Source organism: Alexandromys fortis, unplaced genomic scaffold (genome assembly GCF_014885135.2).
Source record: "Alexandromys fortis isolate MF-2015 unplaced genomic scaffold, M_Fortis_MF-2015_v1.1 scaffold_17, whole genome shotgun sequence".
Lineage (NCBI taxonomy): Eukaryota > Metazoa > Chordata > Mammalia > Rodentia > Cricetidae > Alexandromys > Alexandromys fortis.
Genome location: NW_026067896.1, coordinates 1,148,861 through 1,165,154, shown reverse-complemented (window position 1 = coordinate 1,165,154; position 16,294 = coordinate 1,148,861). Strand labels below are relative to the sequence as shown.

Genomic DNA, 16,294 nt, shown 5'->3' with positions numbered 1-16,294 from the left:
AATGTACACCCAGCTACAGTTATTGGACCAAGTCATCCGACATTCTCTGACCCTTTAAGTGTGGAGAAGGCACTTCCCTTTAAAAAGTGCCTCTTTTGGTTTTGTTTTGTTGGTTTGTTTTTTGAGACAGGGCTTGTAATAAAACATCTGTTCACAGCAGATGGGTGCTTTCGAAGGCTTCGAAAGCTATAAGCTACACTGAGCTCTTACCATATAATATAAGTACAAATGGAAAAGAATACCATAGGTACGGACTATGGTTGATCCCAGGAGTCAGCCACACACTTCCATCCGATGGTCCTCCCAAACAGTTAACACTTGCAGTCAAGAGTTTTCAAGGTCTGGCCTGGGTATTTCCTAGATTTGAGGCTAGCGAAATAATGGCTAGCCTACTGTAGAGAACATTTATTCACCGTTTCCTTCCCCATTAGGTACAGACTATAATAAAGTTATCTTTTCTTAAGATTTATTCTTATTTGTATGAGTGTTGCGCGTGTGTGTATGTGTGATACACATATGCCTGGTGCCTGTCATTTTCCACGGCACATGGAAAATGTGGAGCCTTTCATTGTGAAAAATGCCAAACCTTGCAGGAAAACGCTCTAATTTCTATCACAAGCCAGAAATATCCTGTGTCCTGGGGGTATTCACGCTTATCCCATCATTATTATAACTATGTAACTCTGCTATCATGAGTTCCTTAAATTTTACTAATTTCTCTCTAGCTCCCCTACATCTAAAACTTCCCTTTTAGGGTCTCATTTTATCCTGAATGGACCACAAGGAAGAAAATCACCTTCACATTCTGAAATGATCTCAGTTTTTATTGGTAACGGCTATTGTCACTTTGAATGCATAATTATCCTAGTACCTAAAAAACTGTATAGCTTAGCAGTCTTATGGCAAAACACAATCAAAAACAACATTATTTTCCTGGTTTCTACAGTCAGTGTACAGCCACAGAAAAAGATGGCATCTGGCCCCACAGCCTCAAATTTTCCTGCCCTTTTCTATAACAAGCTGTGTACAGTAGCCCTTCCGTCGCTGTCCCCTGCGGTCCCCAGGTCGGCAGCTTCTCCTGTTTCTTGTTCTTTGACTTTAGCTTCTTCACTGCCTTTCTCGTGTTTCATCTCTGCTTCCATCTTTTCTCCAGTCTCACCTAGAAAAAGCAGCGAAAGGAGACACTAATAGTCGCTTGCTTAGCAGTGTGTCCTGGCTAGTTTTATGTCCCCTCGAGATAAGCTAGAGTCATCTGAGAGGAGGGAGCCTCAAACGAGAAATGCCCCTATAAGATCCGTCCATAAGGCATCTTCTTAACTCATGATTGATAAGGGAGAGGCCAACCCGTTGTGGGTGGTGCCATCCCTGGGCTGCTGGTCCTCGGTTCTTTTTGTTTGTTTGTTTGTTTATTTATTATGTGTTTAATAAATTTGGTTTATTTATTTAGTATTGTCAGTATTCTGTCTGCATGTGTGCCTGAATGCCAGAAGAGGGCACCATATCTCATTACGGATGGTTGTGAGCCACCATGTGGTTGCTGGGAATTGAACTCAGGACCTTTGGAAGAGCAAGCAGTGCTCTTAACGGCTGAGCCATCTCTCCAGCCCCCTGGTCCTCGGTTCTATAAGAAATTAGACTGAGCAAGCCATGGGGAGCGAGCCTGTAAGCAGCTCCCCTCTATGGCCTCTGCATCAGCTCCTGTCTCCAGGTTCCTGCCCTGTTTGAGTTCCTGTCTGACTTCCTTCAGTGATGGACGACAATGCCAAACAAACCCTTTCCTCCCCGACTTGCTTGTGGTCATGGTGCCTTATCACAGCCATAGTAACCCTGACTAAGGCCCACCAAAAACACAGTGGGTTTCTTCCATGCTGTCCTGACAGCATTCCCTCATTCCACAGAGCCTCTGAGGACACACTGTCACGCCACTGAATATCCCTGGGTTTTGGCCTGCTTATAAAGCCAGGACAAAAATTTCCCTAGGAAACGTTCTGTTCGGGGATAAAACATTGCTCAGTGGATAAAATGTATGTTTCTGCTACACAAGTGTGAAGACGTTGAGTTCAAATCCTCAGTGCCTAAGTAAGAAGCTGAGTACAAAAGAGCTCATTTGCAATGCAGTGAAGACAGGCAGATGATGCGTAGAGCTCCTGAGCCAGAGTCATCACTTAGAGCTAACTAAATCAATGAGCTACAGATGAGAGATTCTGCCTCCAACAGAAGGTGGAGGAAGGCAGAACAGCTGAGGAAGACCCTGATACCCACTGCTGGCCTGCACATGTATGGACATTGACATGGACATCCAGGCTGAGGTAATAATTATAAAATAAATGTTTAAAATTTTGACATAGCCTATGCTTTAGAAATGATTTGTTAGGGGCTAGGGAGTGATGGCACATGCCTTTAATCCCAACACTCCAGAGGCAGGTGGATCTTTGTGAGTTCAAGGCCTAGGACTGTTACGTAGAGAAACCCTGTCTTGAAAAACCAAAAAAAGAAAAAAAAAAAAAAGAAAGAAAGAAAGAAACGATTTGCTGGGAGCTGAACTGAGCCTTGAGAGAATGTGTTTCCCAAATATGGAAGTCTTTTGTATTTGGGTGACATGAACCTCGACCACCTATGACTCCAGAGCTGGCCTCCATCCCCTTGGAGCCTGTCCAAGCAGTCGGGCCCTGGGCTTCCCTCCTTTTACCTTCAATGTGTTGCTCCTCTTTATCGGTATGAATTTCTCTGGCCACGTCCACGTTTGTTGCCGTCTCTGCAGCTCCTGCCAGCTCCTCCCTGCTTCCAGCGCTTGCTTCGGAGTGAGATCCCTGGGTGTTTCTGGTCCCATCAGGAGTTTCACAGAGTGACTCATTCACTACAGGAGTTTGCACAAGCTGGCTTCCGTCAGGCACTTGTGGTGTTTCACTCTCTTTGAGAATTCTTTCCAGAAGTTGGGGCTGCACATCTTTGCATGGTGCTTCCTGAGGTTGCTGCTTCTCACTGCTTTCCGCAGACTGACCCCCTTCTGCTACTCCGGGAGAGTTGTTCTCTTTGGGAATTGCTTCCAGAAGCTGAAACTGTTTGTCCTTTGGGGTCTCTTGAAGTTCCTTTTGTTCAGCTTCTTCCACAAACTGATTTCCTTCCGACATTTCTGGAGAGTTGTTCTCCTTGAGAATTGCTTCTACAGTCTGGGGCTGCGCGTCCTTTCCCATTGCTTCTTCAGGCAGCAGTTCCGTAGCCGTTTCCAGAGGAAGAGCGCTCTCCGCCGCCGTTTCTAGAAGTTTCGTCCCTCTGGCAGCCTGTGGAATCTCAGAGTCCTCCACTGCTCCGGGGGAGTCCCTCTCTCCTGATGTGCTCAGAGGCTGGCTCCTGGCTTCTGTTCCTAGAGGCTCAGTCTCAGCGTTTCCTTTCAGAGACTGGGCCTCTGTCCTTGTTTCTACATCTTTCTTCTTTTCCTCCGCCCCCAACGTATCATCGTTGCCTCCTGGCTGAAGTAGATCAGATTCTGCCCCTTGCACGGGAGGCTCAGTCTTCTTTGTGGGTCCTGATGGGTCTGCGGCATCCTTTCCAGAGGCCTCATCATTTGCCTGGGATGGTTGGTGGCAGGATTTAACACCATTGGCTGTAGGCACCACGGAAGCCTTGGGCCTCTCTAACGGGACCTGGCCAGGCCTTTGTGCACTGCCGTAGAAGGCAGCTTCTCTTCCTGGTGTGCATGGCATGGGTTGGGCCACGCAGAACTTGCTTTGTTCTCCAGTAGATGAATTCTCATTTGAAGGTACTTTTTTTTTTGAGTATTTAGTTGTAAAATAAGTAGAACAGAGAGAACAGAGTTATTATTTAGCTAACTTGAGAAAGTTTATTGACATCAAGCGGATTTAGTTGTTCAATCAAACCACGACCCTCACTCCAAATCAAAGGCCTTTAATATCGTCAACCTAAACACCTCACCTTTATCATTAGCGTCCTCTGAACCAGCTTTCTCCTGAGCATCCCATCAAGGCTTCCGTCCATATTCTATTTTCCCACAACTACCTTGCTTCTCTTTTACTCACCCTTTCTCCTCTTTAGCCTCCTCTGTGTGGACCTCGGGCTGTTAGAGTCAGAGTGGTGATGTGGGATTCCCCTCTGTATGCTGTGAATATCACTGGTTAATAAAAAACTGGTTTGGCCTGATAGGGTAGATAGGCGAGGAAAACTAAGCTGGGAGAAAGGAGGTGGAGTCAGAGAGAAGCCATGGAGTCCCACCAGAGACAGATACTGGAACTTTAGCGGGTAAGCCACAGCCACGTGGTGATACACAGATTAATGGAGATGGGTTAAATTAAGATGTAAGAGTTAGCAAATAAGAAGCTAGAGCTAATGGGCCAAGCAGTGGTTTAAGTAATACAGTTTCTGTGTGGTTATTTCGGGGCTGAGCAGTTGGAAATGAAAAAACGGCCTCCTTACAACAGAGTGGGCCTCTGAAAAGGAAAGGCTGTACAACAGAGAAACTCCTACAGGTGAAGACTAGTATAGAGTACAGAGACATCCAAACCTGAGTTTTATGTCATGGTAGGGGGACAGGGAAACGTGAAATTCAGAACATAGGGGAGCACGTAGTCCACTTAGAGCTGCTCCAGCTCCTCCTGCATCTATACAGCCTTGGGGACAGAGCCTTAGGGACACAGCTCTCAGGGCTGACGTGTGACGTGGGCACAGCCTTGGGGACACAGCTCTCAGGCTTGACATGTGACAGGCACAGCCTTGGGGACACAGCTCTCAGGGCTGACGTGTGATGTGGGCACAGCCTTGGGAACATGGGGACACAGCTCTCAGGGCTGATGTGTGACATGGCAGTGGGTGCCCCTCCATCTCAGAGTCCTGTGAGACATCCCAGCACACTAAGCAATGACTGTGAGAGTGCTTGGGACAGTTTAGAGCAAACAACTGGGTGACATGTTTGCACTCCTGGGTTTGTGACCCCGTACTCCTACTAGGTGACCTAGTACCCCCACTACTGGAGAGCTTTTAGAAAGCGAGGCAGGGGATCACCCAAACGCTCTTCCTAACAGCAGAAGCTGGAAACGTCTAAAAATATATTCCACTGGGTGAGATACTGCCCCACGAGAGAATATGGATGTGAAGACCGTGTGCCAGAGCCCATAAGTGCAAACAAAAGATCAGCGTGCACACTGGGTTGACCCAACAAGGGGGAGCAAGCAGTGGATGTCAGAACAAGGTCTGCTGTGTAGCGGACAGCCCACAAAGTCAGGTTTTGGTGTTACAGGTGATCACAACTAAGCTAAAAGGAAGGAAAGGATGGAAGAAGAGAAGGAAGAAAAAAAACAAACCAATCACGAAGGGAGGGGAGCTGGAAGAAAGTAACCCCTAGCGTCACAGTGGGTCTGCAGATGATACTCTTTTCTTGCTGCTACCATCCTAGAAGGTGTCTTCCTTACTTTCCTGTTTTTCCCTAACCTGGTTACACACGCACACAATCTAAAGACTGTGCCCTGACCCTCGGTCTCCTCTTCTGGTTGCCCCTTCTCTGGGGCAAATATTTTTAATCTTTCAGCTGTTTGGGAGGATAGTCTTTTGTTGTTGTTGTTGTTGTTGACGGAGACTGACCTCCTACATCGGCTTCACATCCTAATGCTGGGATTGTAAGCGTGCCCACCACACCCCACCGGAAGAATGCTTTTCTTTAGGTACCTTAGGATATTTTGACTTGGGGCATTTCAGTTAACTCCTACTGTGGAAGAACAGGACCTTGCAGCTCATTTTTCTAACCTAACCTACTCCACCATCATCCCACCCTGTCCCATTACACATTCGTATGTCCTTTCAGGTCAGTGACTGTGCACTAAGAATCCCTTAAATCATGACTCTCTCATAATTTAGAGAGCCATGTTTTCAATCTGACTTCAACAGACACTCTAATGAGCATGGTTTCTAACAAAAAGAAAATTTTCAATTAAACACATAAGTGATACATAAAGGGAAAATCTGAACAACCATGAGAAGCACAGACTCCGCCCTCAGGTATCCGAGAGTCCTGTGAAACTCGGCAACAGTCACTAAACACAGAGGAAAGAGATCTGGCAAGCTCCGAACCATATGGAACAGCTTCTTGAGAGTACCCTAGAATGCCAAGGAGGTCTGGAGGCTTCAGGGCAGGAGAGCTGGAGGCCAGACTGGAGTGAGGCCACGGAGGCGTCTGTAGGTGGCGCCCATGAGCTTAGAGTGAAGCTTGAAGAACAAGAATTGTAACCAGGGCTGCTTTCCCTGAACCACAGAAAATGGTTCCCTGTGGTTCCATCGCCCCAAAGCAGCTCCCTTCGCTCCCACAACTGTCCTGGTAGGAACTGCCTTCAGGGTTAACACGAAAGTGCGTTACTGTATTAATCACAGATGTTTGCCTGGGGACATTTCCTAATGAAATAGCAACTATAGCGATCAGTACTGCCGGTGAAACGAAGCAAGCCATGTTCACCTCCCTGTGCCTGCTGGGTGCCTTTCCAAGGTGTCACCTTTCCAAAGCAGAAGGCTGAGTGGTTTAGGTGTTAACACACCCAAAACACAGGTACGGGTTTTTTTGTTTGTTTGTTTGTTTGTTTGTTTTGGTTTTTCGAGACAGGGTTTCTCTGTGGCTTTGGAGCCTGTCCTGGAACTAGCTCTGTAGAACAGAGCTGGTCTCGAACTCACAGAGATCTGCCTCTGCCTCCCGAGTGCTGGGATTGTTTATTTATTATGTATACAATATTCTGTCTGTGTGTGTGCCTGCTAGCCAGAAGAGGGCACCAGACCTCATTACAGATGGTTGTGAGCCACCATGTGGTTGCTGGGAATTGAACTCAGGACCTCTGGAAGAGCAGTCAGTGCTCTTAACCTCTGAGCCATCTCTCCAGTCCCCAGGCACGGGTTTTTATATAGAGTTTTGTCTTGGTTTTTGTTTGGATTTTTTGAGATAGGGTTTCTTGTGTAGCCCTAGTTCTGTAGACCAGGATGACATTGAACTCAGAGATCCACCTCTGGGAGTAAAGGCATGCACCACCACCACCCAGCTTATACAGAATTTTTAACAGCAAACACATTTCAAAACAACTTAACTATGTAAGACTAGAGTCAATTTGCTAAAAAGGATTAGCACAAGCACCTGGTACTCCATAGTAGAAAGTGAGGGTTAAGTAATCTAGACAACATCTAAATTAAATCGGCATATATCTCCTAAGAACCTAGAGAGCTTAATATAGAGGTTTTTTTTTTTTTATTAGCTGTTATCTGACAATCATGAGAGGGCTACATACACAGGCCCCCAAACACTGTGAGTTGTCAATGCTGATCTACAAAAGCGAATCATTCTCACAGTGGGCTGTCAGAGGCAGCTCTGGGCTGGGCACAGGAATTGTAGCAGGTCACGGAAAGGACCCTCCCCGGCTACCTTAGTGCTTATCCTCTGTAAGACAATTCAAACAATACCTACTTCCCTCATCAACTACAACTCGGTACTCCTACAGTTCCTCACAGCCCAGCATCCCCATGCACTCCACATGACCCCCTCCTAAAGCAGACAAGCGGAAGCACCTGCAGCACCCTGAACTTGCGGGCAGTGCCTGTCCATATAGTTACATAATAAGTGCTGAGGACGGATGCACTGATTCCACCCAGAACTGTTTAAGGATACGTCCGCTCCGTTTCATCAACGCCTACTCCGCTCTGGGCCTAATCCTTTGATGCCCATTATCTCTGACGCTGTTATAGACTGACAGATCTGCTGCGACAGCTGAGCCGGCAGACCTTTGTGGCAAGCACCCGTGGTGACAGGCACACAAAGAACCTAAATGCCAGGCCACATTACTGGGAGGACTGGAGCCAGAGCTAACATACCTGAAACCCACATTATGGTGGAAGCTTTTCAATCAGTTCATTGCCCTGATGGGAAGTGAAAAGTCTCTACCCAGCAAAGAGAAGTACCCGGGTCAGTACTTCCTATGCTGTGCCACACAGCATCCTGAGCATCCCAGGCCTCCCGGGGAGTGCTCCTGGCGCGTTCTGTGCGGCTGCTGTGGAGGTGCTGGGTTCTTAGACCGTTTACCTTAATTCTTCTGCTGAGAAGTCCTCCCTCTTCAAATCACAGCACCTGCCATCTGTCTCACGAGCACAGTCACTGAAATTTACTACTAGGCGACTTGGGGAGTTCGTGTGCAACAGCATGAGCCCCCACAGGGTGCGCCAGCATCCTCGGGTTCTTTCCTCGCTTCATTCCCAGTCCCAGTCCACAGCCAAGAGCATCAGGGAGCTATTCTGGGTGGTCTTACCCACCGCCCTTCACAGTGTGTGGATGCATTGTTCTGCTACCGTGACTCCAGTTCCAAACCCAACGTGTGAGTATATCTACCAGTATGTATTAATAGGGTCCTCACTTTGAGCAGAGATGAACTTAAAAGAATATTTCATGCAGGGCCGGGCGATGGTGGCGCATGCCTTTAATCCCAGCACTCTGGAGGCAGAGGCAGGCGGATCTCTGTGAGTCTGAGGTCAGCCTGGTCTACAGAGCTAGTTCCAGGACAGGCTCCAAAGCCACAGAGAAACCCTGTCTCGAAACCCCCCCCCCCAAAAAAGAATATTTCATGCAATTGGACTAAAACTAACCAAAAACACCTCTAGAGGTGAAATTTAAAAATCAGTGTTTTTTAACTACCTAAATTCCTATTATTATTACTATTTATTATTATTATTATTATTATTTTGGCCATCAAAGTAAATGAAATAACTTTTATTTCGTTTTTCTTTTTCAAGACAAGATTTCTCTGTGTAACAACTCTGACTGACCTGGAACTTGCTCTTAGACCAGGCTGACCTCAGACTCACAGAGATCCTCCAGCCTCTGCCTTCCGAGTGCTGGGGTTGAAGGTGTGCACCACCATCACCCAGCTAATGCAATGAAATTTAAAGGCAAACTTAATGTAGAGATTTAAGTACAAGCTTTCTCATCTTGCTGTCCTGAGAAAACAGCCACAGAAAATGCAGAAGGAATGTCTGAGTCTGTGTCCCACCCAAACTTTACTTAGAAAACAAGCGGACAGCTGCATCTGATTGGCAGTCCAGTTTGCCATCCTTGTCATGGGCAGTAGCTAAGCTCTGTCCAGATGCACTGTATCTGTTAGCTCTTTGATTCCTCAGAACAACTTTAAGACAGACATCACTATTTACCCAACTTTACAGATGAGGCAAATAGGAGAGACTGGTTCAAAGTAACACATTCATAAATAAATTTGAGCCCAGAGAGTCCACCTATAAACTCATGTTTTTTCTTTCTTTTCATTTTTGAAACAGGGACTATTATTCTTTTGCTATATCTTCTGCATGTTGGAATTACAACTATGTGCCACCACAGCTAGCAGGACCTACATTTTGTTTTTGTTTTGTTTTGTTTTTTTGAGAAAGGGTCTTTCTTTTTTTTTTTTTTTTAACGTGGGGCACGAACCCACGACCCTGAGATTAAGAGTCTCATGCTCTACCGACTGAGCTAGCCAGGCACAGGGTCTTTCTATGCAGCCCCAGACAGCCTGAAACTCAGGCTGGCCTTGAAAGCAGAGATACACCTGCTTCTACCTTTCGAGTGCTAGAATTAAAAGCGTGTGTCACTACGTAGGCCCAGCTTGCTTACACTTCCTTTATATTCGTTTTTTATTTTATAAATATTTATTTTTATTATTTTTGATTGTGTGCGTGTACATAATTATAAAGCCTTTAGAGACCAGAAGCCACTGGATCCCTGAAACTGAAATCACTCTAGTGGGCCACCTTATGTATGCTGGGGATTGAATCTGGGTCGTCTGGAAGAACAGCCGATGCTCTTAATTGCTGAGCCATCTCTTCAGCCTCTGATAAGGCTTTGAGTGAACCTCCCAGGGGTTGAAAATGTTGTGAGACTGCGTGAGCCTGGATGAGCCAGGCTTGCAGAAGCTTGGCACAGTGTTGTGCTTTACTTCAAGTTTGTTTTACTGCTTTTCTTTCCTACAAGCCAGAGAGATTGCCATACGCCCAGCAGTCCCCTAGCCTAGTGTGGCCTAAGCTACTTTTCATTTTCTTTCTGTTGTTGCCTGGATCCCCATTCTTCTGCTTTTCTGAGTTCTCTTATCTCCATAAATCCCCGGCAATCCATCTGTCCCATCTATTCACCATTCACTTGTGATAGTTATTGGCTCCACTTTTCCTACAGGTAAGGTCATGATATGGTTAGATCCAAGGTTCTGCAGGGCTGAGGCCAGACTGCAGGTGAACTGGAGGCTCTGGGCAAAGTAGGAGCTTTGGGTCACACAGGGGCAGCTGCTCATCCCTACACAGCTTCCGTTTTCCAGCTATAATTGGGACTAATGATCCCTTTAAGGCCTCTGAGAGCCCTACAGTAGGGCACAAAATGAAGCTGGAATCAAACAGTTGCCCCCTTTCCCTCATCCTTGCCTTCTCTCCTTATGTTCTGAGGTGGCCATCTAAATGTCTGAAAGCTTTCAGTTGTGAAAGATTTAATGTTAAGGCTATCAGCTTATGCTACTGTCATGGAGGCATTTGGACAGTTTTCTATTAAAATTATAAACGTGCACCCCCTTTACCCAGCAACACCACTCCTGAGAATGGTCTGTAGATACGCTTGTCCGTAATCAAAGTGATGTCTGCACAAAGGAATTCACCAGAGCTTGTTCACAACAGGAAAGGCTGGAGACAGATCAGATGTCTCTCGGTAGGGGACTGGTCAAATAAGGCACACGACAGATTATTTTGCAGGTATAGAAGGGAGAACAATGCCTCCACGGTGTTGGGCTAGATAAAGGAACATTGAGCACACTATGTTTTTACAAACAGACAGGGAAAAAATATTTGCAATGCCTTTTAAAAAATATCTCTTAGCTGAGGGTGATGGTATACATTTAGAATCCCAGAAACCAGGATGTTGAGGCAGGGGCATCACCGGCCTGACCTATATAGTGTGATCTTGTCTCACAATACCAAAAATGGTGGCCTGAATGGTTTGTCACCGGATGAGGTCCTAGTGCAAAAGAAGTAGATATAACCCTCATCCCCAACCCAGGAGAAATCTCCAATGGATAACCATTAGCAAATGAAAGTCTGGTTTTCTCCAAGGGAGGCTTACTGAAGAAGCAAACCACTCTTAGGGGTAGGCCACTTGCTCAGCAGTAGATGGCCAACAGAAAATGAACTCAACAGCGTCTTTGGAGATTCCTTATCTCATAATGTCCTATCGGGCCTTTTTTTGACTTTGTCTTATATATTTATTTATATTTTTCTTCTCTTTTTTTAACCTTACAGATTCTTTGCATAGGTTTTATGACTTCCAGCTTAGAGTTTTTATGGTATCCCTTAGTGTGCAAACACTCGTGTGTCTCTGCATCTATATCTGCTTCTTATGCCTTTTCTCAGGTTCTTTTTCTTCTGTTTGCTGTGTGTGTTTTTTAAATCTTATTACATTATATTTTATTTTATTATTATTCCCTAGAGTCCTGCTTATTGTCTAACGGCAGATGAAAATGATGGATCCAGACTGGGGTGAGGTGGGGAGGAGTAAAGGGAGGGGAACCATAATCAGGATGTAATGTGTGAGAAAAAAATCTATTTTCAATAAAAGAAAAAAATACCAAAAGTGAAAAAGAAAAAGAAAACTCAAGGGAAAAATACAATAAAACAAGCAAACAATTGAATACAAGCAAACAAACCAAAATCCTGCCTGTGTAGGGACAGCACATCTGTAATTCAGCATGTAGGGACCCGAGGCAGGAGGTGTGCCGTGGGTTGGAAGGGAGCTCAGGCAGGAGGTGAGCCAGAGGATGGAGGGCACCGTGGTCTATGCCGTGAACTCAAGGCCAGCCTGAGCGACAGAATGAGAGCTTAAAACAAAATAAAGCACACCACCACCAACAGAAACACCCAAACTAAAAAATGTTGGCGACTAAAGAGTCAGTGCTGAGGGGAGGGCGATACTCTCCATACACGCCTTCTTCAAAAGTCTTCACGTTCTGAGCAACACATCCTTATTCCCTGTATTTTATCTAAAGTGGTCATGGAACACCTAGGTCCATGCCAAAGACATTCTGAGCATTCAAAACTCAATCCACAGACTTTTAACACCTGGAAAAAAATCCCGTTCATATAATATCTGTATGGAAGAAAAACACTTTACAAACTAATGTTAATTTTAGTAATGCTCTCCAACTACAAGGTAACAGTGATAGAACAGGCAGATCTCTTGAGTTTCTGATCAGCTACGGCTGTACAGAGAGACCTTGTATCAGAAAAAAAAAAAAAAAGGCATCCCCAAATAATACAGCTTTGGTGATCTGATTTGAGTATTTTCAAATGGAACCTGATTGCAATTACATAACGTTCCCCATAAGAGTTCAGAAGGGAGAGAAGGAGGTGAGAGTTTGGTAGTCTTTCATACTCTCCTGCCATTCTAGACTAGCTGCCATTCCCTTTGTAATCCTGCACTTTTGCCAGCTGGGACGGTTCTCCAGACTGAAGCTTCCTCTTCAACTTAATTTTTCACCAAGAGCCTATTACAGACTAAACATTGTTAGGCACAGGAGCATGTGGCTAGTGAATGCATGTGACGGGTATTTAATAAACTTGGACTGCCTTTACCTAAAAGCACAATACACCAGCTTGGGTTGTATCTAGGATTTAAAGAAATTTTAAGCTGTAGGGAGAGGAATGAATTATTTATAAGGCCTCCAAGATCACAAAGTTGAAATGCTGAAAATACAATAGTATTCAATTACAAGTGCATTGTCCCATGGAGGCTCAGAGGCAATGCACCTGTTGGTCGATTCAGTATATGTTTCGAGGAATTTATGCCAGATAGTTAACCAATTTTATACACACTTCAACTTGCTGGCAAGTGTTTAATATTTCTTTTCATGAAAACTTACAACAAAAGAAAGCAAGGGTAAAAAATAAGAGTTTAACTCATATGAATTGTTAATACAGTGATCAAATGTTTTCTGAACTAGAGAAGTAAAGCTCCCATTCTATTGATTAGATACATTTGCCAGTCCTTGAGTTACATAGTTACATTCCTGGTGTGTGTGTGTGTGTGTGTGTTGGGCATTTTGCCCAGGGCCTTGGGCATGCCCACAGGCTCTTCCACTGAGCTACACCCACTCTAACAAAGTGCTCTGCTTTTTAACCCAAGAGACGGCTGAGAGTGGATCAGAGAAGCTGTGATGATATTATCTCGTGAACGCATCAGTGTTTCTTATGTTTCGCATGTGGATACCACTAAGGAATTACCATGGAGCAAGTGCAAAAATCCATCTGGTGGGCTGGAGAGATGGCTCAGTGGTTAAGAGCATTGCCTGCTCTTCCTAAGGTTCTGAGTTCAATTCCCAGCAACCACATGGTGGCTCACAACCATCTGTAATAAAGTCTGGTGCCCTCTTCTGGCCTTCGGGATACACACAGATAGATCATTATATACATAATAAATAATAAATATTAAAAAATCCATCTGGTTTTATAAAATGAGGCACGAACATGAAGACAGTTTCTGAGTGCACTGGCCTCGAAGGAGCCTGTTGAGCTATGAGCATTTCCGAGCTCTTTTAGGGAAAAGAGTCAGGAGGCACTGTGCACTAGGAATAGACTTTCCGTGTCTTTATACTGTCCGTATTCAAGGGATTTGAATCATTTGCACGTACTGTTTTGTCTACTTCCTGGCTTTCTGCTTGTTTACAGAAGGCAGAAATCTCATCGGCCACACCACACAAAAAAACAACAGCTACATGTTTCTGAGTAGAACATATTATATAGGCTGAGCTCTGAAGCAGCTTCCATGATAATCTTAGGGTCTCTGCCACCAAACAAAACAATCAAAAATCACTGTTACTGTAGTAACACAGGATGCTCACCCCCGCGAAAAGGAATTAGAAGATAAATTTGCCCTTTAAAGTGAGCCTTGCTGAAGACTATACAAGCTGCTTGAAGAATCCACTTAACTATCAATGCCCTAAATGCTAGCAAGTTATAATTTAGGAAGTGGGCTGACTGTGAAATGCAGTCACTCTCGAGTTCATTCATCTACATCTGTTCTTTCTACAGTGTTTATCACTGCCAGAATGGACTTGATAACTTGTCTCCCATGTTTATACTGTATTCTCAGCTTCCCTGAGTTACCGGGGCAACTCCGGCATCTGTGGACAGTAAGCAGATGATTAAAATGTGCTGGCAGAATTTCTTTACAGCAATGAGTGATGACTACCTTCCGTCACACACACACATGCCTCAAGAAAGTGTGTGTGACCTTTTAAAACTTCTGGAGGAAGCCGGGTGGTGGCGGCGCACGTCTTTAATCCCAGCACTCTGGAGACAGAGGCAGGCCGACCTCTGTGAGTTCGAGTCCAGCCTGGTCTACACAGTGAGTTCCAGGACAGCCTCCAAAGCTACATAGAGAAACCCTGTTTCAAATAACCAAAACCAAACTAAACCAAAACAAACAAAAAACTCCAAAAACCTCTGGAGAAACTTAGTATATGGAAGGGGGAAAGAGAAAGTGTGTGTGTGTGTTCTCTGCATTTTTATCATCCGGTGATGCTGAACCGTCCACGTGAGAGCAAAATAGAATTCTCAACGGGGTATTTCTCTTCTGTATGGTGAAGAGAATGTCGCAGCTAGCTCAGTAATTTAGCGCCGAGAGGTAAGGCAGTTCCCAACTCTTGGCACCCAGCGTCCTACAGCAGACGCACCCGGATGGACACACCAGTCTCAGCGCTCTCCTTCTCAGGGAAGGAGCTTGCCCCCTGGTGGCGAGGTTGAGCCAGGGCTACACCCTCGGGGCAGCAGAACACAGAATCCCCCCCAGACGCAGTTCCCCAAGCCGGAGTGGGTCCGGTGTGGGGCCCTTGCTCACCTCCGCTGCGGAACCTGTTGCCGTCGCCCGCCTTGTTGAGGGCGCTGCTGGAGCAGCCCATTGCGCCAAAGGGTAGTCACCTGGCCCAGTCTCCCGCGAGTATGGGTCGCGAGGCTTGGATGCGATGCTCACCGCAAGCCCAGCCGCTGAAGTTTCTCCCAACTGTGTGATCTTGCTGCCCAAGAGTTCAAGGCGCACGCGCGCAGCGGGGGCCCTGGGTACTGGGTGCGCACCTGGAGGGGCGAGGAGACAGGCAGATAGAAGCAGGGAGGGCGGAGTGCCAGACAGCTGGAGGACCAGCGGGCAAGAGTAGGGACAACTAAAACCAAGGAACCAGCTGGACAGGAGGCGGAGGGTGCGGGGAAGTAAATGGGAAAAGACTCCGAGATGGGATGAGGGACAGAGCTAAACACTGGGAGGGATGGTGTGAATAAACGTCCTAAATAGCCAGGGAGGGGGAGGCGGCGGCTGTAGCCAGAGGCTATTGATTGGTAGACTAGATGTGCTATGACAGCCTTATCCTCTTACATAACTCCAACATAGTTACCACAAGGAAGTTCAACAACGGATTCTGAACTGTTAGACCTGCCGTCCACAGTCACCCTCGGGCTCTTGATCCATCCAGAGCTACACCCATGGCGTTGGTACCGTGCTTCTTTTTGGTTGCTTCGATCTGGAGCGGTACCCATAATATTGCTTTGTCCTTTTAATTAATTAAGAGATTACTATTTTAATTTGTTTCTTATTTGAGACAGGGTCCCTACATAGTCCTGGCTGTCCTGAAACCCCCTTCGTAGACCAGGCTGGCCTAGAACTCACAGAGATCCACCTGCCTCTGACTCCTGAGTGCTGAGATTAAAGGTGTGCACTACCACACCAAGGCATTAATTTTTATTTTTACACGTCTGGGTGATCTGTGTGCTACCTGTGTGCCTTGAGCCCATAGAGACCAGAAGAGGGCATCAGATCGTCTGGAACTGGAGTTAGAGATGGTTGTTAGCCTCTACGTGGGTGCTGGGAACCTAACCTGGGATGTCTGGAAGAGCAATTTACGCAAGTGCCCTTACGTGCTGAGCCACTTTTCCAGCCTGGTCTACAAGAGCTAGTTCCAGGACAGGCTGCAAAGCTACAGAGACCCCCCCAAAATAAAAAATGACCCTAAGAAATAGCAACTTTCTGGGTGGTGCACATCTTTAATCCCAGAGGCAGATGGATCTCTGTGAGTTCAAGACTAGCCTGGTCAAGAAAGAAAGAAAGAAAGAAAGAAAGAAAGAAAGAAAGAAAGAAAGAAAGAAAGGAAGGAAGGAAGGAAGGAAGGAAGGAAGGAAGAAAAAACCAATTAACCCAAAGACCAAGTTCATAGATAGCAGTTTATTTTCCAAAAGTGTCCACTATAGCAAGCACACG

At 45.8% G+C, this 16,294-nt stretch overlaps 1 protein-coding gene across 1 annotated transcript; it reads right to left on the bottom strand.

Annotated features, from left to right (window-relative positions):
- Nucleotides 1-554: 554 nt before the first annotated feature.
- On the bottom strand, nt 555-15,476 carry Erich5 (glutamate rich 5). The gene is made up of 3 exons (XM_050162431.1): nt 14,888-15,476; nt 2,690-3,763; nt 555-1,159 (listed from the first exon to the last, which is right to left on the bottom strand). Exons 1-3 carry the CDS (start codon nt 14,946-14,948, stop codon nt 1,011-1,013), a joined length of 1,284 nt encoding a protein of 427 aa, XP_050018388.1. The 5' UTR covers nt 14,949-15,476; the 3' UTR covers nt 555-1,010.
- Between the last annotated feature and the right edge of the window lie 818 nt (nt 15,477-16,294).

Coding starts and splice junctions, on each gene's coding strand:
- Erich5 (XM_050162431.1), bottom strand. CDS start 14,948: ATGGGCTGCTCCAGCAGCGCCCTCAACAAGGCGGGCGACGGCAACAGG. Junction 3,764..14,887: donor CAACAGGTTCCGCAGCGGAG/GTGAGCAAGGGC, acceptor CAAAAAAAAAAG/TACCTTCAAATGAGAATTCA. Junction 1,160..2,689: donor AGAGGAGCAACACATTGAAG/GTAAAAGGAGGG, acceptor TGCTTTTTCTAG/GTGAGACTGGAGAAAAGATG.